Here is a 23,397-nt window from a genome sequence, read left to right as displayed (position 1 = left end):
TTCACAAGTTTCCTAGTTACTCACAAAATTTGAGCAAAATCGGTTCGAGGCATCATATCTAAAATCATGGATTTAAATGCGATGTCAAACGACCCATGCGAATGCTGAAATGCGAGCGATTACTGCCGTGAGTGTCGCCAGGCGTGGCGGCGCGGCAATGCTTGAGTGCAGACGTGGCGACTGAGTACATGTACCGGGGGTTACTTATAAGGGGGACGGGGTTACTTATAAGGGGGACGGGGTTACTTATAAGGGGGACGGGTTACTTATAAGGAGGGGCCCCCCTTGTGAGTGGGTTTCCCGAACTGATATACAAATGAAATCCATGTTTGTTTACACTATGACATGTCCACACACATCAATATACAAAAACACACAATACAACACAACACCTCTACCAAGGCAATGGCAACAAACGCAGGAGATCAAGTAACCATATATTACAAATAAACTGTTGTCAAGCCCTGTATAATCAAAGGCTTGCAATTTACAAGTATGTTGGTGTGTTGATTGAATTTTTATATCAAAGCCATGTTGTCCTATCTATCTACACAAAGTCAAAGAGATACCTTCTTTGTACATATGCCTGAACTACACAGATGGAGTACAACGTCTATAAACTGGTTACCGGGGAGACGGACGAGAAGGAGGTGGTCCTCAGAGAAGCAGATGAGAACCGGCAGTCATTTAATGTCTACAGGTTGCCGTTTGGCCTCAAGCTGCTCAAAGAAACGAGAGGCTGTTTCTACCTCACATTTATCACTACTCTGTGGGCCTACAACTCCTATTTCATCCCCACACTTGTGCTTGGCCCAATGTATCGAGATCAGCAACTCGGAATATGGGCCCTGTGGGGTAAGTAAAATGTTGTTACCTTCCCTTTTATTCTGAGTTCACATTTTGTGTGTTTCCTCTTAAAAGTCCTCTGTTTTGATACAAGCTTTGAGATGACAATAATGAAATCAATTCTTCCCATCCAGCGATCTGTACTTTTATGTAGATATTATGTACTTTTATGTAGATATCTAACTAGATCACTTTGCCTTCAATTCAAAAAACTGATGAAATGAAACAATATGGATTTTATTTCCTAATTGTCATTCGGGCATGCATATACAATAGTGTAATCTTCAAAATCTCAGTGAGGGAGTGCAGTCCATAGATGTTCAGAAATGATTGTAGTAAAGTTCCTGTAACATAGTAAAAAAATTATCACCAATGATCATAACTTTATCGTAAATAGGTAGAGTAAAATTTGCATTATGATTGGTTGGATTACATCACATGATTGTGGAAAAACTTTGGTATAGTGAACGGCCGTGCCACTATACTGAACGCTTGATAGCGCGCCTATGCTTTATGTATGCAGAGATTCGTGCAGCGAGGGATGTAGTAGGACAAGGCAAAGCATTTCGACGTATGCACGCATAGGGCACTAGACACAGAATGTAGCAGTTTATCATATGTGAGTCTGCTCTGTGCAGTACGCATACGCGGCTGTGCTAGCATCGCGCTGTACAAGGTTGCGGTTAACTCTGCGTGCAAGAAATCAGAACGGTGAGTCTAATGTTAGATCTAGGGCCTAGACCTACGGAAAATACACGTAGATCTGGGGACCTATTTACTATTTAACAATTAGGGCATGTTCTATTGATGCACCAGTACTCGACTGTAGAACTCCAAATACTGGTAATAAATTATCCCTCGTGCAGTTCTATTCACCTCGGCCTGCGGCCTCGGTGAAACAAAACAGCACTCGGGATAATTTAGTATTTGTCATTCTACAATCAAGTAAAGTGCACCGTAGAGCATGCCCTATACTAGTGCACATGATGCACGTGGTAAGAGGGTACAAAGAGAATATGCCTGCTGCGCTTAATGTACGTGCACAGGTATAGGGATATTAGATGCGGTGCATGATGCTAGGGGATATCACTCAGAGTAACATCCGAAATTGTGAGAAAAGTTTTTGGTTATGCTGACTGCTGCAGAGGGAGAACAAAACATCTAATTTGAATTGTAGTCTTCTCCCCAGCAGATGAAGGAATGTTCATCTTTTTTATGCTCACTTTATACCATTGCGATCATTTGGCATTATGGTACCAATCATTCTCATAACTAAACGGTACCAATCATTCTCATAACATAATGCAATTACTGAATCCTTCAAAATGTACAAAAGAAGAGAATATTAATAATAATCATAACTTTTTTTTTCTTCAAGCAAATGCAATACTGCATTATGTCTTTAACATGAGGTAGCAGTCAGAAGAACAATGAAAAGTTGAGCAAATGCAGACGAGGGATTGAGGATCTATGTCTTTTTAAATATGATGACATCATATTATATTGTCCCAGTGGTCACATGACTGCATTTCTGTATTAGCTGTTGTTGTTGTTGTTTTTTTAATGAGGAGGTCATGGACATTTTCACAAGATATTGTTTTTGCGAATTGACACCAGGAATATTTTTAAGTGCACTATTACCCTAGCACAAGGTGACATTTTCGTGTGATGTTAAATTTACAGTCCAACAGTGATTCACAAAATTTGCATAAATTAAACCTTTACGAAAATAACAACTTATACAGCAAGCCCTCTTTTGCTCAGAGCACATCATTACTACGGACTATGCTCACATGTGTAAACCTTTGATTATCGATTAACTTATTGAGGACAGAGTGATTTTGCTACAACACCTATTTCCCTTAGACACTTGCCCGAGTATACTCGGGACTAGTCCTCAATGGGTTAATGCTACAAACAGCAATAACATCACTGAGTTGGAGGGGGGATCAAATGGAGGGCTGTGATTTTCTGCATCTAGAGTATGAGTTCTTTTTGTGGTGATATTAATCGTTATTATATCATGTTGCTACAAAGCTGCTCCTCCTCAATTGCTAAGGACAACTAAGAAAAAGAAACACAGTTGGGCAAGTACAATTGTACAATGAATGGTCACTTGCCTGTTAACCCGATGAGGACGGGCTGATTTCTCTATAAGATGCGTTTCCCATAAACATCTGCCTGAGTATTCTCAGGACTAGTCTTCAACGGGTGGGGGGGGGGGGGAATAGGATATTATGATCCCAGCCCTCCCCCTTAAAAAAAAATAAGAAAATAAAAATTCTTTGTGTTAGTTTTTTCTTTCTTTTTTTTAATGCCATGCTTACATGTATTTGAGGAAGGACATTTTTCACAGGTATATACAGAAATTGTTGATTATTTTTGTTTGTTTATTTGTTTTTTTTTATATCTTTCTGTTTCCAGTCTTCCTTTGTCTGTCTGCCTTGACCTTCGTATCACTTGTCAAGTCATCGACCTCAGATCCAGGATTCATTTCACTGCACAACCGGGCAACAACTGCAGGTGGGTACAACTATAGAGTGGAAACATGGAATGCTTCTCACTGTGGAAAGGTTGCAAACTTTGCACTTTACTGTACTTGAGCAAAGGCAAGAGCACACACAACTTGTATGTTTAGGAGTATTTAGAATGTGCAAAAAGTAGTACCCATACATGTACTTGTGATAATTATTACAAACAAGGGAATATTGCTGAAATTGTTCCAGCATGCAAAACTTAATCACCTAAATGTTTCACTTGTACAATATTTCATATTATATCACCCTTGAGATTATGTCTGCAAAATGACCATATATCGGTAATGATAGAAATACAGCCATATTTTTGTGGAGTTCATTGCCAACATAAAGTTGATATGAAAATTTTTTTTTTTCCATTTTCTCACTTTGTGCCTTTAAGTGGATTTAACTTAGTCAAGTATGGATAAATGTTTTATTCTGTGATACAAATAATCACCAACCTCACATCCTACTTGAACCCATGAAAAGACTAGATAACCCACATGTGCCTTTAAATGGATTTAACTTAGTCATTTTGATAGTCAAATATATTCTGTGATACAAATAATTACCAACCTCACATCCTACCTGAAGCCATGAAAAGACTAGATAACCTACATGTGCCTTTAAATGGATTTAACTTAGTCATTTTGATAGTCAAATATATTCTGTGATACAAATAATTTAATACCAACCTCACATCCTACTTGAACCCATGACTCAATGACATGGTATACATGTATACATGTATCATGCAATCATAGGATACGAATCACAAAGTTTGTGCTTATATCCATTGCCAACCCACTGACGATATCTCAGACCTAGTTTTGCAAATTGCTACTCACATTGTAGATATAGATTATTTTGCTTGTTTGTTTTTCTTTGATATGACGATGATGATGATTATTGTTGTTGTTGTTGTTGTTACCATCATTACTACTACTACTATTACCACTACTACTACTGCTACTACTACTACTATTACTACTACTACTACTACTACTACTACTACTACTACTACTACTACTGCTGCTGCTACTACTACTACTATGTTATATAGGTTTATATAAGAAAAAGAAGAATTGGAGATTTAGTTTATTGTAAATATATTAAATTATATAAGATTTGATGTGATATGATTTGGTATTAATGGATTGTTGTTATTTTTAATGAGAAAGTTAAAGTGGAGTTTTTGGAGAAGAAATTAATAAGGTGTTAAATGAATTAATGGGTAATGGAGTAAAAGAAAGGTACAAAGAGGGTAGGAGGGAAAGGTAGAGAGAGAGAGAGAAGAGAGAGAGAGAAAGAGAGGGAGGAGGAGGAGGGAGGGACAGAGAGAAAGGTTAAAGAGAACGATTGATATGATAAAAGGTTAAGAGATGAAAAAAATAGAATGAGATAAAGTTGCATTATTATGATAGAAAGGTATGTTTTGAAATTAAATATTGCATATTTTAATTTGTTTGTGTATGAATGTATTTTTGGTTAATTTGTTTGTGATTATGTTCTGTACTTGTCGAGTGTGTTTTATACTATGTAAGATGTGTTTACATGTTTTTCTGTATTGTCCTTTGTCTTTGCCTTGTGCCTCCTGTTTAATCCAGGAGACAACCTAGGCCTTTCATGTTACATTGTTTATTGATATAATAAAGAATGTTGAAAAAAAAACCACCATTATTGTTATTATTATTGTTATTAGTATTATTATTGTTATTGTTATTGTTATTATTATTATTATTATTGTTAACATTATTGTTATTGTTATTATTGTTATTATTATTATTATTATCATTAGTATTATTGTTATTATTATTATTATTATTATTATTATTATTATTATTATTATTATTATCATTGTTATTATTGTTATTATTATTATTATTATTATTATTATTATTATTATTATTATTGTTATTATTACTATTATTATTATCATTGTTATTATTGTTATTATTATTATCATTCTCTGCCCTCTGCACAGATCAAATAAACTGGACACACTGCAAGAAATGTTTGATACAGCGCCCTCTCAAGTCCCATCACTGCAGCAGGTGCAATCGCTGTGTGCGTAGAATGGATCACCACTGTCCATGGTAAGCCCTGCTGATTGGCTGCGGTTCAGGCCACGCTCAGTAGATGTGATTAGACTCGCTTCATACAAGGGAGTCATCACTCTGACTGCATCAAATAGATGGGGGCATATGCACCGGGCACACACCCCCTCTGTACTTGTTGTTAAAACAAAACAAATGACAAGAAAAAAATGAGATGAAACCCGGAGGTGGCACCAGAAATATTGTTTGCGCGCCCCCCCCCCCCCTTTACTTTACAGAATTCCTAGATCCGCTCCTGTGATGCTACCTGTCTAATAAATGTAGTATACCTACTTGTTTCCCTTGGTTTGGGGGTTGGTCCCGTCATTGTCATCTGTTGAATCAATATTTGTTCTTACCTTTTTTATTACTTTGTAAATGAGTTCTATGTCTTCTGTCTCGATAAAAATTCTTATTGTTATGCTTTGCAAGCATAGGCCTATCAATTTTCATGTCTATTATTTTCCCATTCTATTATGTTTTTATGAAACATAATTTTCTCTCTTGACAACATTTCAGCATAAGTAGGTAACATGCCTGTGGTGGCAAATTCCCTCTGTGTGTTGTGATGTTCATTGAGATAGCACCCTCTATTGTTGAATGTTGTATAACACAGCAAGTGGCCCATAGTGCCAGCATGTCAGTCTTGACTGTACACTGTACCTCTCCAAAGTCTTGCACTGACCATGGAGCCACTCCATACACTGTCTGATAATACTCCAAAGACACACATGAGAAACACCAAATATTATAAAAAGACTAGATAACCTACATCACATGTACTAAAGGTTAGTAGGCAATGCCGCACAGTGGCACTGGTCCAACAATCCAGACCGGTGAAAATCACTGTCGAACCAGTAACTTTTTCAGGAATGGACCTATAAAAAAGAAAAAACCGGGTACCTACTGGTCCAACAGACAGGTTGGACCAGCAAAGAGTTAGCGTGCAGCTCTCGGAGGTGTGTTTCATTTGTTATAAATCTAAGAATTAAAGGGGAAGGCTAGTAACTGATCAGTGGGAATCAATGGAAATGCTGGGAGATGATTGTTCCAATCCTTATGGGATTCATGAAAGAGTTCATTGTATATCTATTGTTGTGTGAAAATGATTTGCTTCAGAACGGTCTCATATTCAAGTAATGTGCAGATTAATGCTCCGTCACTGACCAGGGACGCTAGCCTGGAAGCATTAAACTGCACATTACTTGAATATGAGACCATTCTGAAGCAAATCATTTTCACACAACAATAGATATACAATGAACTCTTGAATGAATCCCATAAGGATTGGAACAATCATCTCCCAGCATTTCCACTGATTCCCACTGATCAGTTACTAGCCTTCCCCTTTAAACCAACTTGTTTCGCTGCAGTCCTGACATTTAAAAGTTGTTTATTCTTGTTATTTTTTATTTGATCACTCAAGCTCTCCTCGGGTTCAAAATCTATGCCAAAACAAATTAAGTCCCCCTAAATTACAAAGGAACGGAGATCAAGTCTCTAAAAATGCAGTGGGTATTATATAGAGGAATTCACCCTCATCAGTACTTAGTAGCTGGTCATGTTTTATCAAATTTGTATTGCTTCTTTCTTCATGACTTGAACTCTCCTCATTCTACAACACAGTAGGCCTACACGTTTGTATTTTTATAACAGAATAACAGAGACCAGACTGATCAATGTATTTGAGACCTCCAGTGTAGAATATGGTGAAGTTTCCTGCCTGTCCAAAGTCTAAAGAAAGACAGAAAGAAAGAAAGAAAGAAAGAAAGAAAGAAAGAAAGAAAGAAAGAAAGAAAAAAAAAAAGAGTTTTGTATTGAGCTCCTAGAGTACAGTTCATTGTAGTGAAATAGTGCCCTCTATTGTCAAGTAGTTACACTTGGACCATGAAGCACTGGATTGATTAGCCTACCCTTTTTATTTAAGTCAAAGATAATTCTAATCTGTACAAAGTACACTATATGTATTTTGATTCTTCAGTGATGTCAGAGGCTGATTCTCTTTATATCAGGCAAAAGTCTAAAATGGCTGCCTGACCTTTCCTTTGCTTTCTTTGATTCAATATCTGTGACCTCTAACAATCACCCCATCTCTATGACAAAAAAACAAACAAAGAATCAAACTTTGACAGAGCTCTGATGAATTAACTTTCCATCATTGAAGGGTAAGCTTCAAACAGAGATAAGATTTTTTTTTTCCCACTTAAGAGCATATATATATATATATATGGGCTGTGACGCGACGTAGATAGATATGCCAAACCATTTTGTGAAATTCCACTCCTAAATGCCCCAATTATGACATTCAAAAAGCATGTTTTGTCCAAATCCTGCCACTTTTTGATGCATTTATGCATGTGCGTGCAGTTAGCTAACTGAACTTTTAATACATGTATTGCTTTAATAGTCAAACTTCCGCGCCGTATTCTGGCATTTCTGCGCGACAGTGCTAGGGGGCCTTTTCTGGCAGCACGGCCCATATAATGTATACACCATAGGAAGTGTTTCTGTGAAATGGTCATTTCGTCAGCTTTAGTTCACTGGCCAGTTTTGCCTCTGTAGGTATCAATGACTTGGCCTGACGACAGTTTTTACACACTGACCTTTTTTTTTTTCTTCTTAGTGGGTTTTCATGGGAATCACAAAATTCATGAGTATGGCATTAATCGTCTGATATCTAACAAACCTGTAGTAATTATCCAACAGGTTTTCACTATGTTTGTGTGATTTACAGGAACTTCATGCAAATTCCCTATCCATGAAAGAAGCAAGAACTTCAAATGGTAGAAAAAAATGACAGCATAACTCATCATACTGTACAGTGGATTTAAGGTATACATGTATACAAAATATATGGAGAACCAAGAACCAAGAATACAATATGTCATAAATTGCCCGTCTGTATGAAGGCAACTTTTTGAATGAATTACCACTTTCCGTGTTTCTTTGAATTACAGTGGTCAGTCTTTTTTTCTTCTTTGCTATTAAACTTTGCTCTCAAAAGAAAATAAATGTAAATGGGAGATGATTAAGATATTTTCTCTCTTTATCTTTTGCATGATGATTCGCAAGTAAAAAAACTTTGTAAACCTTGTAATAATCCCATCATATAGATCAATAATAGATTTACACAAGAAAACAGTCTGCTACCAAACTGTGCTCCTCAAATAGGAAGTAAATATAGACAACAATCACTGATTCCCCCTTCCCCCCTGCAGAACTTTATTTAAGAATGTTTCCAGATATGACAATCATGCAATTTGATATCATACTTACACTTATACAAACACTGGGAAATCAGAGGCTGCACTTGTAGACGAAAGTGAATTTGCGCAAGTTTATGATTTCGTTCAATCTAATTCTATCGTAAACACAATGTTGGCCTGCAATGAAAATATGCAATGAAACCTCTTTTCCTGTTTAAGACATGGATAAACAAGTTGAATGCTATAACAGCATTCGCTTACAGACTCTATGTCAAGGACGCAGTTGTGTACTATGCAAATATTGCCGCTTCTCCTTGATCAGAAAGGGGAGAAAAACCACAAATCTGAATCCGAACGTTTCCTGACAGAGACCCTAGCGTAAGCAGAATTTATTTATTCAGGCCCCACATACTTCAGCTTTTTGTTGAGATTACGATATTAATAACGACAGTGTGGGGTTCTCAATGGAAGTTGTCAGTGCCTCTTTGACATTCGTTGCTTTTGTTGCTGCATTTGTACAAGAAAGAGTAGAAAGCTACAGAGTTAATGCTTATTTTTTTTTTTAATTCAAAGGAACTAGCCTAAGTTCAGCAAATTTCAATTTGAAAAGATAGATTGTATAAAATCTTATGTCAAATATTCTACCATATCTACCCTTACAAGTGAGAAATTACAGCTTGTATGGGCCTGTTTTCCTCTGTTTTTTAAGTGTCCCCTAGTATCTTCCACTGCCCCCTGTCCTGAGTCTATTAAAGACTTTAAACTTAAAAGTCAATTTGTCAGCAGAATTAAATTTCCTATTTTTTCAAAACCAACTTGCAATTTTCTCAGCTTTAATGCTTGCACTTTTGTGAGGGTAATGCAACAATGGCTCGCATTTGACTCATGTACATATATTTTCCCATTGTAGAACACATCAGATGTTCTACCCATAGATGAACATAAATATACATACGTAGCGAAATGTTGCACTATCATGCGATCATGTTTATTTTTAAGCATGCTGAATGGTGTGATTATGACTTTAATATCCATTAAGTACCTTCATTGTATTTTGTATTGTGGTCAATGTCCACAATAAAAGAACAGTGAATTCAAAGCTTACCCATGGCGAGATCAGTACTTAGTCACATGATCCTGTCACTTTCACATTCTCCCAAATATGGCATTACATGTACCTGTGACATGTGATATATGAGAAGTTTGATTGCAAAACGGGTTAAGTGCCATTGTCAAAGATATGAAAGTGAGTCCATCACCAGATAGAGCAAAATAAACCTTTCCAGTGATGCCGCACTTGCGTCAAAACAAGGAATATTCTTGAAGTGATGACGAAAAACATCCCATTATATTTTCTTATCATTTTCTATGTTTTGTAACAGCTTTACTTGCAAATATCTCAAATGAACATAAGTGGAGTTAACTCATTTTGCAATCAAACTCTTCATATAATGTTTGGATTGCTTTTTTCGGTGTTTTCCCGACAGAATGTTGTCGGATGTGAGATGATGGTCACTTTGCATGATATGCTTCCTGTATGCTCTTGTACCAGGTATTAATTACCTTTGGTTTGACAGAGTGCTTCTTTTCTCTTCATTGTTTGTTTGTTTGCTGTTTTTTGGTGGTATGTGTGTGTTTGTGTGTGTGTGTGTGTGTGTATGTGTGTGTATGTTTTTGTGTTACCATCACCACAGGTGCTTGACAATGTCATCCGACAGTTCTCAAATTCAGTATTCAAATACAAATTGTGTTCTTTTGATTCTTTCACACTCTAAGGTTTCCAGTAATATACAAGTACTTTGTCCTACTCTGTTTCCAAACCCTACCACAAAGATAGTATTAAAGTTATGCACGAGACAAAAAAAAAAAATTTTTGAGAAAAAAAAAGAAAGAAACAGCTATGAAGTGAAGATTCAGTAAAGCACATCTCCAAGGAGATTTAATAGACATAGAGAAATGGATGATGCAGTAGAGCAATTTGAAACATCCTGAAAGTAACGTCAAAACCAAATAAAAAGTTTATGATTTTAAAATTTGATCTGTTGACTTTTAAATTCAGAAAGGAGGTACTTTGAATAAAACGTTAATCCACTGATTTTTGAACAAAAATCTAATTCTATGGGGGTTTTTTTATTATTTTTTCTCTGGCCGATTCACCAAGTTAATTTCCTTCTGTTTTTTTTTCCCTAGGCCTATACAAAGTACATGAAAACATATATCTGCAACTGCAGGTAGATCAGAGCAATTTTACATGGGTCACAAATATTTAACTTTGTCTCTGTGAGATGTTTGTCTCTGTGAGATGTTTGTGTGTGTATATGTATGTGTGTATCAGAAAGTTTGGACTTGCGTCTCCTTTTTTGCAAGTCTCAAGTCTTGTCACATGGTTCTACACTATTTCTAGTGTAACGTCACTTACCATACTTAATACACTATGCCGTGTATTTTGAGAGTATGAAATATTTCTCAAATTGGGACTTATAGGCATGACGATTTCGTGAGTGGTTGAATTCGTGAAGTAGACCCACAGTGATCAAATAAGAAATAATTATTGTCCCTTTTCAGGAGAAAGCAGAGTGATTTTTCACACTGGAGTTGATGTAAAGATGTAAAGTACAATTGTGTAAAAAACAAAAGACAATATTTATTTAGATGTTAACCCATCGAGGACAGGCTGATTTTGCTACAACATGCATTTCCCATAGGCACTTGCCCGAGTATACTCGGGACTCGTCCTCAGTGGGTTAATTTCAGGAGTGTCAACTTGCAAAATCTGCGAGATGAAAAACACTGAAATACACCACATACTGGTCTACAATATTCATCATTGTAAGATTTGCATCTAAGTTATGTGAATAAAACCTGAAATACTATGTTTATACAGGGATATCAGTGAAGTTTCAGGTTAAAGCCTGAATTCAGGGTCGGGTTGAATCAAATTTCAGCTCCTTTTTATGTGCAAACTACAATGTAGCTTCTTGCAGATTATTTTCAGGTCCTCTATTTTACTTTAATTGACATCCTCGTTCATTAGCTTATCTTTGCAAGATCCACACTTCTCTTTATGAGTGCCTATTTTACAGTGATATTTCTGCAGACATAAGCCTCTAGCATATGCTCACCATTTAAGGGGCCGGTTGTGCAGGGGGAGCGCATGCACATGTTTGTTCCCGCAAGAAGTCTACATTGCTGTTGCTGTATTCGTGATTAAAGCAGCAACATGTTTGTTCCCGCAAGAAGTCTACATTGCTGTTGCTGTATTCGTGATTAAAGCAGCAGTAAGAATAATGCAGATGATTTTTAATCCACTTGTATCCTTATCCCGTTGAGGACGGTTTGATTTTGCTACAACACACATTTCCCTTTGACACCTGCCTGAGTATACTTGGACTCGTCCTCAACGGGTTATAATACCTTATGATAACCTGTTTTAACCCTATGAAACCAAAGCTGTTTTGACCCCTAAGTGCCCCCCTACATAACTTCTTTATTATATGTGACCCTGCACCTCAAAACAAACAAAAAGTCGCCAGACATGAATTTTTAGTTAAGACCATATTCTGAAAGAACAGACTTTAAGCTTTAAAATGATGTATAACTCAAATCAAATGGACTCTCCTAACCTATCTAAATATTGGAAAGAAAGCACAAACTCAGGAAAAGTGTGAACTGAGAAAAGAGGCTCTGAAGTACAGTGTCTATTCAAGAGCTTAATCTTTACTAAACCGTGCTGGCTGTGCGATGAATGGGACAAAAAAACAGGAAGTAAACCACCAGAGTAACAACAATGAAGGGATTAACAGATTAAACTGAAATTAAGTATGCCTCATTAACACATTTTATCCACAATTAATGCCAACTTTCAAAGCAGTAACACTATCCTTTCAAAAGTTATTAGAGTTGAAAGTGAAGAGTGTGGACAAGGTTTTTCAGAAATGAAAAAGGGATTCTAAAGACACACCTAATCACACTATTCTACCAAAAATGTTCGAGATAAACTGCTAAAAAAACACACTTTCCTGCCCGTTTTATGAAACCAAATTTTAGCATAATGTAAAAGAAGACCCGCTCTTTCAGAAAATATGAAAAAGTCAAGTTCGGCTAGGTTGACCCATTTCACTTATTTTCAGTCCTCACGCAAAATCAGTGTGTGCGACTTTATGTTCGTTTTGAGGTGCACGGTCACATATGATGTATGACCATCATATTTGGCACATGGTTAGAGCAACTCATGCTCTACATGACCCAACATTTGAAATTTCTCAAGGTCACCCACTGAGGGTGCTATTTCCCAAAATATAGAGAAATACATAGGAAATACGCTAAAATCATGTTTTTCTTTCTATTTCTTTATTCCCAGTATATATGTTTTCATTTTATATCAATCATTTTCATATTTACTACAAAGAAAAAGCAAGTCAACCTTCACTATTTGTTATGGTTGAAATTTCTCAAGGTCAACATGTGGGGGTGCAATTCATTACAATATAAAGAAATATATGAAACCTATAATGTATTTCTTGGAATGGGTACATATATTCATATTTCATATTTCCAAAATATTCATATTTCCAAAATATTGAAATTTTGAGTTTGCAGAATGATATGATAAACAAATAATATTACAGGCAAATCTTGTGTGAAGATAACACACACAAAAAAGGTAGTCTTTGAAAAATGCTGTATTTTCGATTATTTCTGTTATATCTTTTGTTTGATGCCTATGTCATATAAAAAATAAAGGAAATAATAAGAAGACCATTTCAGGGTAATTCACAACCATAATTACTTCACATTTTGGTCCTTCAGCAAATTACAGCTGAGAAAACCCCCATTTCATCCATAATTATATTGTTTTATACTGAAATTTAAACAGAAAATCATGCAAAATCTGACTAACATGGTTGTAAGTTTACAGTTGCCATGGCAACCAGGAATGTCAAACATATCTAAATTATACATCAAAATGTTAGCAATAAGATTTTAGGAAAGTCACCAAATTTGGTTGAAATCGGGTAAATGGTGTAGGAGTGGCAAGCGAAAATATGGTAGGGGGGCACAATGCCCCTTGGGCTTTATAGGGTTAAATGACTTTAACTAACTAGTACTCCTTTTTAGTCACATCCATGATTCTCTGAAAGGGACATCCAACTCTTTTTGTATATCCACTAGTATTTTATTTCTCTGTCTAGTTTATCATCCCCATCGACTGGTTGAGAGTACACTCTCATTTCATTGTCATCTACAATGTGAGTGTTTGAATGTGTGTGTGTAGATATTCACATGAATGTATGTCAATACAGCCTTGATTGGTAGCAGTGTATATATTCCATAAATATGTTTTATGTACCCACCCACACTGTACAGTTTATAACCCTTTCCGTTGTACAGCATCCTTTGCACCAGCTTTACTTGTTGTTGTTGTTGAATGTTTCATTGTTGTCCCCTATCCTGTTCTTTGAATCTATGTGCACATCTACAATCACTCTAATACATAGACTTCATCGCACTGTCAATGTCTTCTTATTATTCATTCATTTCTTCCTCCTCAATTTTCTCTCCCACCCCATTTTAGTGTTTCTTTTTTCTTTGTTTTCCTATGTATTTACCAGCGTGGGTATTCTTTCCCAGGCAATTGCTATTCAAGCATCTTTGTTCTTTCTCCCCCCCACCCCCACCCCTCCCAAACGGTTTTGAGAGGAAAGTGCGCCCTGGTGTTTGGACCTGGACACGGCAATGATCAACAAGGAAGAAGGAAGCACAGCCGTGCGGGATGTTGCCCTAATGTGGAGGCATGGGAAGTGGACGTGATTGCGCCGCGTGCTTCTAAATATAGCCCCACCCCCCATCCCCTGAAGAAGGCATTCTCGCAGGAACTAAACGCTTTTGTCGAGGTCCGCACTTGTATCCTCTCATAATCTGAGACCTGCCTTCATTGTGTGTCCTCTACTCCCCCCCCCACCCCCCCCCCCCCCCCCCGAAAAGAAAAGAAAAAGGATGATGTTTTACCAGTCAGCCTTCCTGACTTTCCACTTTATTTGGGTTCTGTCAACCTACCAGTTTAAAGGAAACTTGTCTGATGAGAAAGAGTAAAATTTTATAAGCGCAGCAGTGAAAATCTGATCAAAATCGGACTGGAATCAAGGAAGTTATGAAATGTTGAAATATCTCTAACCGTTACAAAACACTTCTAAACAGTTGATATAAGTTGATAATGTCATCGCCTCACAACTTACCTTATAGTTTGTTTTAGAAATCTTGAAATTCTCACTTTTTTTCAATTCAAGTGCAAAAAAGCCCCAGTCTCGAACCCTGATATATCTGACCAATTATCATCTGATGTTATTCAGCCAGGGATAACATTGCATTTTACACTTTTGTAGCACAAAAATGTAGTTTCTTTCATTTTTTTTTTCTACACAAAAATTGTGAAAATTGATGACATCATCAGCTCTCTCATTTGCATATTTGTATCAACTGTTTGAGAACTATTTTGCAGAAAAAAAAAAAAACAACAAAATTTAACAATTTTACAACTTACCTAATTCATATCCGATTTTGATCACATTTTCACAGTAGCGCTTACAAAATTTCACTCTTTTTTTCTGACTAAATTTTTTTACTGGTCAGGAATTTTGATATGTGAGAGGGCTATCATAAAATGTGTACAAGAAGATAGGTTGAATTATCTCAGCGATCCTTTTAGTGTGATGTTCTCAATGGAATTGAAAACTTGTGTATTGGGTTACCAATGTAAGGACCATCATGTGAGCTGTGGTTTTGTCCCTTGGAGTGATGAGCACATGGGAGCAGCAGGAGATGAGGTTCAGATGTTGACACCGGAGACGAAGGGGGTTGTGGGAGTGTTAAAGGACAAGTCCACCATCATATACATAAGGATTGAGAGAATGCAGCAATATTAGTAGAACACATCAGTAAAAGTTTGAGGAAAATTGGACAATCCGTTCTAAAGTTACGAATATCTTAAGTATCTGCGCAGTCACTGCTGGAAGAAAAGACTACTACAGTGTATGATGTCACATGCGTACAACTATATAAGGAAAATAAAAAGAGAATTTCACGAAACTTTACTTTTTGAATAAGGTGCACAGTTCTTCGACTTGCTACTGACGTATGTTAAGGGTAATATTATTCTCCCTGCCTTCTGAAAGAGAGAAGTCGAGTGTTCTTTTTTTATGCGAGAAAAATGGAAATATGTTGAATTTTCTTTATTCTTTCTTTATATCGTTGTACTCATGTGACATCACAAGCTATAGTAGTCTTCATCCAGCCGTGACTGAGCAGAAACTTCAAAAATCCATAACTTTTGAACGGATTGTCCGATTTTGCTCAAACTCTCACTGATGTGTTCTACTATAAATATTGCTGCATTCACTCAACCCACATGTCTATGATGGTGAACTTGTCCTTTAAGTAGTCCTTTGATTATTCGAAACAATCATCCAATCATTCCATCATGTTATTGGTTAGGGTACCATTTAGGTAGTGGTGGATCTAGGCGGGGGCGCACCGGACGTGCACCCCCCCCCCCCTTTATTTTTTTGTTAAAGGTGTCATTTACCACGTATGGAGATGAAACAAAAACCCAGCTTTAGTGCTTCAAGATAGTTCTAAAATGTGAGTTACGGATAGAAACAACCACTGTAAAAAGTTAATCAGTATAATCAATGTTACGTGTTGTTAAGTATACAAAATGTGAACAATGGTTATAATAAAATTGCTTCTAGACTAAACTGTCTACAGTTATAGTTTAGTGAGAAAAATAGTGATGTCTCCCTATATTTTAGGTTTTATTGCAAAATTTTTATATGGTAGGATGTTTTCTGATGCAGTTGACCTATAGCCACATTAGCATCATAATGTGACTTCTTGAACATTTTTTAAATCACTGCTCCCTATGGTAAACTGTACCTTCAAAACAAAAGAAATTAGAAAAGGAAAATAGGGGGCACGTGCACCCCCTTTAATTTTGTAAAGCCCACCCTTTTACAGAATTCCTGGATCCGCCCCTGATTTAGGGGAGTCTTCTTCTTCAGGCAAAAAATGCCTGGTTGATACCATTTGATGCCTGTCACTAGACATCTGGGGTGAACCACAAGGGGTCGCCGTCATTCCCCCATTTTCTTGGGTAGGTGCAAGGTATGTGGGTTGACCACTTCACTGGGTTAGCACCCTGCTCTTTGCGGTGAATGAATGAAGTGGGATCTTTTACATGTATGACTATTGAGTCATGACTCCGGGGCACTCAGGACCTGCATTTGATATCCCATCGGAGGGACAGAATGTTTTACATTTAACTAGAGGAGACAGCATGATTTCTTACACACAACATTGTTCAGCTAGACTCAAAGAGTGTATTAAATGCTCATGTGATAATTTCTGGGACATTTGTGATATGAAATGTATGATTTTTTGTGTGTGTGTGATATACATCATTGTGTTTTGGCATGTTAGACAATATACTGGCAGTGTTATACCTTTTAACTTTCCTTCTCTATTACCTTTCCTGACTTCCTATGTGACTGGATGAATTGTCAGAATCCATTTGTCATCTCTCCTAATCCATCATCACTCTTTTCTCTTTCTTCTCTCTTTTTTTTCATTTCCTTTCACTCTCTCTCTCCAGCTCTATCTTTTCTTGCAACCATTTACATTGTGTCTTCTGCCTTCTTTACCCGTCTACATTTGTCTATCAAATCATCCATCCTCTATCCCTTTCCTCACCCACTTTCCCGTCTTCTTTCTCCATTTTTCTTTCTGCAGTTTGCATTCTCTTGCTTTTTCATCTCTTGTACGTATAATAATACTCTCTTGTGATCTCGTCCTTAATAATTATTTCACCCGTTGTTATTCCCAATTTGTCTCATCATTTATCATTGTTGACATGTACCTTGTAATGCACCTTTATTTGTACTTTTACCTTTTTCTCTCCCTTTCATCTCTTTTAATTTATCTTCCTCTCTCTCTCTCTCCCTTTCTCCTATCCAATGTATTCATCCTATTTGTTTGTTTGTTTGTTTGTTTGTTTAATTTCCATCTGAGAAGATGGCTGGATAACCCATATTCAGCTGCAATAGTTGGTCTTCCATGGGGTCCGGTTGGATGTAAGGCAGGACCACTTCACCGGGTTAAACACCCTTCTCTTTGCAATGAATAAATGAAACAGGATCTTTTACGTTCATGAGTTGTGACTCTCTCAAAGATGTCCTATCCCAGGGACAGAGTGTTTTGCCTTTTACTAGAGAGGATGGTATGATTACACACAACATTGCTCAATGGGACTCAGGATTACCAATTCCCTTTCTGTTTTGTTTCGTCAGCCTCTTCCCTGTCATTCTAATCTTCTTCTTGTGTTTTATTATTTCACCTCCAGGATTAATAACTGCATAGGGGAAGACAACCAGTGGATTTTTGTGCTGCTTCTACTTTACGGTCTCCTGCTAAGTGGCTGTGCCTTGCTTCTGGATGTATTGCACTTCTACTACTTCAAGCCTTGTTCTGTATGTGATAAAGTGAGTAGAACTTTGTAATGTTCAAAATTCTCAAAAGTTTGCTGTAATAGTCATATTTCTAGAGTGAATAAGTGAAGAGAATCTGAACATCGTTGGGTGCCCGTGCATTGGCCGTTAACGCAATACAAATTGTATTGCGTTAACGGCCAATGCACGGGCACCCGACGACATTATCACTGTGTAACATTATAACTTGAGCACCAGTATGTTGTTGTAGTGGATTAAAGAAGATAGTATTTTAATTCAAAACTTCCTCTCTTTTTTTAATCTCTCTCTCTCTCTCTCTCTCTCTAGGTACATTTTCATAGGAATCTGGGCAACATAAATATTACAATATTATTATTATTAGTAGTAGTAGTATTATCATTATCATTATTATTATTATTATTATTATTATTATTATTATTATTATTGTCCCCGCCGAACGAGTTCGAGCAGGGGACTATGAAACGGGCTCCGTACGTGTGTGTGTCCGTGTGTCCGTGCGTCCGTGTGTCCGTGCTAACGAGAGTATGCTTGCGTGGCTAGGAGAACAATAGTGCACAATAGATGGCCTTTATTCCGTCAGGCTTGTGTGGCTAAAATTTTTGCTTGTGTGTCTATTTTAACAAAAGGGAGAACAAAGGGGTAGACACACAAGTATATCACCGTGGGGTCGTCCGTGTGTCTGTCCGTGTGTGCGTCCGTGTGTGATCAAAATCTTCAATTTGCTACTTCTTTCATTTATGAGCCAATTTTGATTCTGTTTGCTTTATATGATAGCACTACATGGGAGCTTTGAAACTTGTACACAGAATTTCAGTTGTGACCTTTGACCTTGACCTTTGACCTACATTGTATATTGTACATTTTGCTACAAAATGCTACTCCTTCGCCATTTCTAACCCGATTTCGATTCCGTTTGCTTTATGTGATGGCACTAGGTGAGGGCTTAAAAACTTCTACACAGAATTTTGACCTTTGACTTCTTTGACCTTTGACCTTGATTTTTGACCTATATTGTACATTTTGCTACAAAATGCTACTCCTTCACCATTTCTAACCCGATTTCGATTCCGTTTGCTTTATGTGATGGCACTAGGTGAGGGCTTCAAAACTTGTACACAGAATTTTGACCTTTGACTTCTTTGACCTTTGACCTTGATTTTTGACCTATATTGTACATTGGCAACAAAATGCTTCTCCTTCGCCATTTCTAACCCGATTTCGATTCCATTTGCTTTATGTGATGGCACTACAATGTTGTAGGTGAGGGCTTCAAAACTTGTACACAGAATTTTGACCTTTGACCTTGATTTTTGACCTATATTGTACATTGGCAACAAAATGCTTCTCCTTCGCCATTTCTAACCCGATTTCGATTCCGTTTGCTTTATGTGATGGCACTAGGTGAGGGCTTCAAAACTTGTACACAGAATTTTGACCTTTGACTTCTTTGACCTTTGACCTTGATTTTTGACCTATATTGTACATTGGCTACAAAATGCTACTCCTTCGCCATTTCTAACCCGATTTCGATTCCGTTTGCTTTATGTGATGGCACTAGGTGAGGGCTTCAAAACTTGTACACAGAATTTCGACCTTTGATTTCTTTGACCTTTGACCTTGATTTTTGACCTATATTGTACATTTTGCTACAAAATGCTACTTCCGGCGGGGACATATATTACGCACCACGTAATTTCTACTTTTTATTATTATTATTATTATTATTAATATTATTATCTCCTCCAAGGATGGACACACTAAGCACAATTTGAACCAAAGACCTCATGAAGCATATTCCACTATACCACCATTGTTACAACTCTCATCAATGCCACGCCAAGTGTTGCTATTCTATTATGTGATGTCTCACACACAGGATTCATTCATATGGCGGCACCAGCGCTACCTCATGTACGGGTGCTTCGGCTCGGGAATGTTGCTTGGGTTCTTCTGCATCTCACAGTTCATCACCCAGGTTTTCAACATCAGCATGGTATGTACTTATCTCTGTCCCACTGTTGGCAGTGATCCTCCTAGAACATCATAATCCCTCTACCTCATATGCCAGGTCTCACATTTGTGATGGGCATTAAGGTGGGGATATTAGACAGTAACATGTACTCTAGAAATCATGCTCAGGTGACATGGCATTTGCTCCTGCAACAATTGCTCCGGTCTTATTTTCTCTAAGGATGTAGGGTTAGGGTTAGGGTTGTGCTAGGGTTTTTAGGTTTAGTTTGATGTGAGGATTAGGATTAGGGTTAGGGTTATGTTTGGGGGTAGGTTTTTATGTTTGGCTTTAATAGCATTCAAATATTTCACAGGGGCAGTATTGTCACAGTAGCAAATGTTGTGGAACCCATGCTGGAGTTAGATCGATAGATTCACCAAACGCTGGCTCTCTGATTTTCCTGTTAATGATTTTACTAGAAGTGAAGATGCACTTGAGTGTATTAAAAGGAGAGTAGGCATTCAATGCAATATTAAAAACAGCATGGTCACTTGCTTGGTAGCTTCAACTTTCTAAAGCTTCTTGATATTGTACTTTGATATTTGGACAGGTGGTTCAGATTTAAATCTTTGAACAGATTTTTATCATACAAATATCAGATCTTTTTCTTTTTTGCTAAATATTGATTAAGATTAATGACTGCTCCTCTATCACAGTAACATGATGACAAGTTTGCATTCAGCTTTTTACGACAAGATTTGTTACAAAAATTCCTTGAAGATCAGTGTCAGTGCTTAATCTTCTCTTCTATGTTGGATAGTTGGTGTTCTATCTCTGCTCAGTAGATTTTGACATTCAGCACGTACATATCATTCTTGGCAGCTGCATGCAATTAATCAAAGAATTTGGCTAAACTTGAGAGGATGGCCTGTCACCTAGTAGACCAGGTTCCCATTTCATTAAACACAAATATTAGCATAGCAACTGTTGCCTGAATAGCAACTTCTCGTAGCAACAAATTCATCAAGAATCTTGTTGTCACTGCATCAAATTGCCATTCCAGCTAGAGTTGCTATTATAGCAACTTTTTTTAATGACATGGGGCCCAGGAAAGTGTGTGTGTGTGTGTGTGTGTGTGTGTGTGTATGACTCTGTGATGAGGCATGCAGCTCTGCATTGCCTTTTCGGTATCGACTTACCCGAGAGACTTAGCTGACATTTTGGACACACATTTTCATGGTTTTTACTGTCAGTGGGCTTCATTGCCTTTTGCTCTGCAAAAAGAGGCTGATATCAAAGAAATACTCTCCATAGAAATGCTGGGATGTTAAATGGGCAACAACTGCATTAACTCTGTAAAGGGGGCTCTAGATGGATTCTTTTATCTTTACGTAGGGTAATAGTTGGAAGCAGGCCACTGAAGCGTGGGAAATATGACACATGAGTGCAATGCCAAAATTCAGTTATTACAGTGAAAAATATCATTAAGAGCTGTTATGATCCTATGATTTGTTTTAAACTCTGATTTGGACACCTGGTTCCCAGAACACAGTACTGTCATTGGTTAAATATTGATGGAAATTTGAGGGGGAAGGAAAAATACATCATAGATACCTCTACCTTTGATTCCATAGATGATACTGAAGAATGCATGTATCCAGGAATGAATAACAAAACAAATTGGAACATTTATGGGATTGTTTTTTCTTTTACAGGTGATAACCATACATATTTACCAGTAGAGACTGCATGATATTGTTTCATCTGTTCTTTGATATTAAAGGTTTTATCAGAAATGATGCATCGCCAAGTAAACAGTAGCAAAGTACATTGGCACGAAGACATGACTTTGACGTTAGCTTTCTAAATTTTGGTTTTTGATAGCTCACATAATCAGAAGAAAATGAATTAAATAAAGGGATTTTTTTCTGTCTCAATGTCTAGCTCCATTTTTGTTGTTGATGTTGTTCCCATCTTTCTATATTTCTATCTCTGTCTGTCTCTCCCCTCTTCACAGCATTTCGAAATGATTGGTTCTCTGAAATTAAATCATATTTATTTTGGGTGCGGTCAGACGAGCTGAAGCCATTTCTCTGGGGATGCATTGTTTTAGCCACTTGTGGTGTGGCTTCTGCGGGTTTGTGAGCTTTGCACTTGTGCCCAAGCCAAGAGTAAAATAGGAGATGACAAGCTGCCAAGAAGTCCTGAAGGTATGATAAGTGGCTGGGCTGGGTCACTGGTAATTGAGTCCAGATATTTCATTTAGGTCGTCCTCAGGTAATGCCTACCTTTGCACTGTCGAAGGTCAGTCTGTCCGTGTGGAATGCCCAGTGCCCGATCCAGCGTGTACAAGTTACGTAGGACAATCGTAGAATCGCTGCCATGATTACTTCAGGGCATTTCAGAATGAAAAAAAGAAGAAAAAGTCACCAAAATGAGATTAGAACAAATAATGGGTAGCCCTTGGGTGCCCGTCTAGCCTTTAATTATTTCTTTTTAACCCTCACTGTGCTTTATTTGCTGGTCAGTGACAGTTGGATAGTTGGCTTGCTCCACAGTTCAGCTCAGACATCCTGAAACTACTGTAGGTGCTACACACATTATTCGAGTGTGGATTATGTAATCCCACTGCTCACTGTTACTGTAGAAGTGGATATTTTCGTGTAAGTAATTTTTCATGCTCAGCTGGAACAGATGAGTTTTGCATGTTTCTAATTCCGGGGAATCAAGACATGAACTGCTGGAACATAGCAAATATTTGCATATTTTTATTTTCGTGCTAGTTTCTTGATGCGCGAAAATTTCAACGCTGAAAGAATTACCAGTTTTACAGTATCCCGATGTCGTATTTCATAAGACTGTAACATCATCAAATATTTCATTTGTCCAACTCACACCTCTGTCAGATTCTGTCATCATTACCTCAAAGTTAACTCTTGAATTATGTGACATGGTATAGAGGGTTAAGCTTGGACCAGCATGTGTTCTGATGGCAAATATGGCATGAAAACCAATTCATCAGTAAGTCCTTCTTTCCTTCTTCACAAGAACAAACATGAGTTTTCCATGGAGGGCAATGCAGAAACAGTGGACTCCCGTTATAACAAAGCCCTCGGGGCCGGCAGTTTTCTTTTGTTATATCGAAATTTCTTTATAACCGAACAAGAAAACAATAAAAACTAGAGAGGGGCCGTCAAAGGCGGCAGACCCACGCCTAAGTACAAAGTCGGGGTAAACATAATGTGCATTCGGTCATCT

At 37.3% G+C, this 23,397-nt stretch overlaps 1 protein-coding gene across 1 annotated transcript in view; it reads left to right on the top strand.

Moving 5' to 3' along the window:
* The first annotated feature begins 599 nt into the window (after window positions 1-599).
* Window positions 600-23,397, top strand: part of LOC139710898 (palmitoyltransferase ZDHHC21-like) — a 48,512-nt gene continuing 25,714 nt past the window's right edge. The window contains exons 1-5 of the mRNA XM_071622820.1: window positions 600-855; window positions 3,271-3,369; window positions 5,350-5,461; window positions 18,062-18,200; window positions 20,065-20,181. Coding sequence (XP_071478921.1) covers window positions 600-855; window positions 3,271-3,369; window positions 5,350-5,461; window positions 18,062-18,200; window positions 20,065-20,181 — 723 coding nt within the window. The remainder of the gene's footprint in view (window positions 856-3,270; window positions 3,370-5,349; window positions 5,462-18,061; window positions 18,201-20,064; window positions 20,182-23,397) is intronic.

Source organism: Diadema antillarum, unplaced genomic scaffold, assembly GCF_040938485.1.
Source record: "Diadema antillarum isolate AM-2024a unplaced genomic scaffold, OU_Dant_1.0 seq00001584_RagTag, whole genome shotgun sequence".
NCBI lineage: Eukaryota > Metazoa > Echinodermata > Echinoidea > Diadematoida > Diadematidae > Diadema > Diadema antillarum.
The sequence above is the reverse complement of the archived record's forward strand: the minus strand, read 5'-3'. Positions and strand labels throughout refer to the sequence as shown.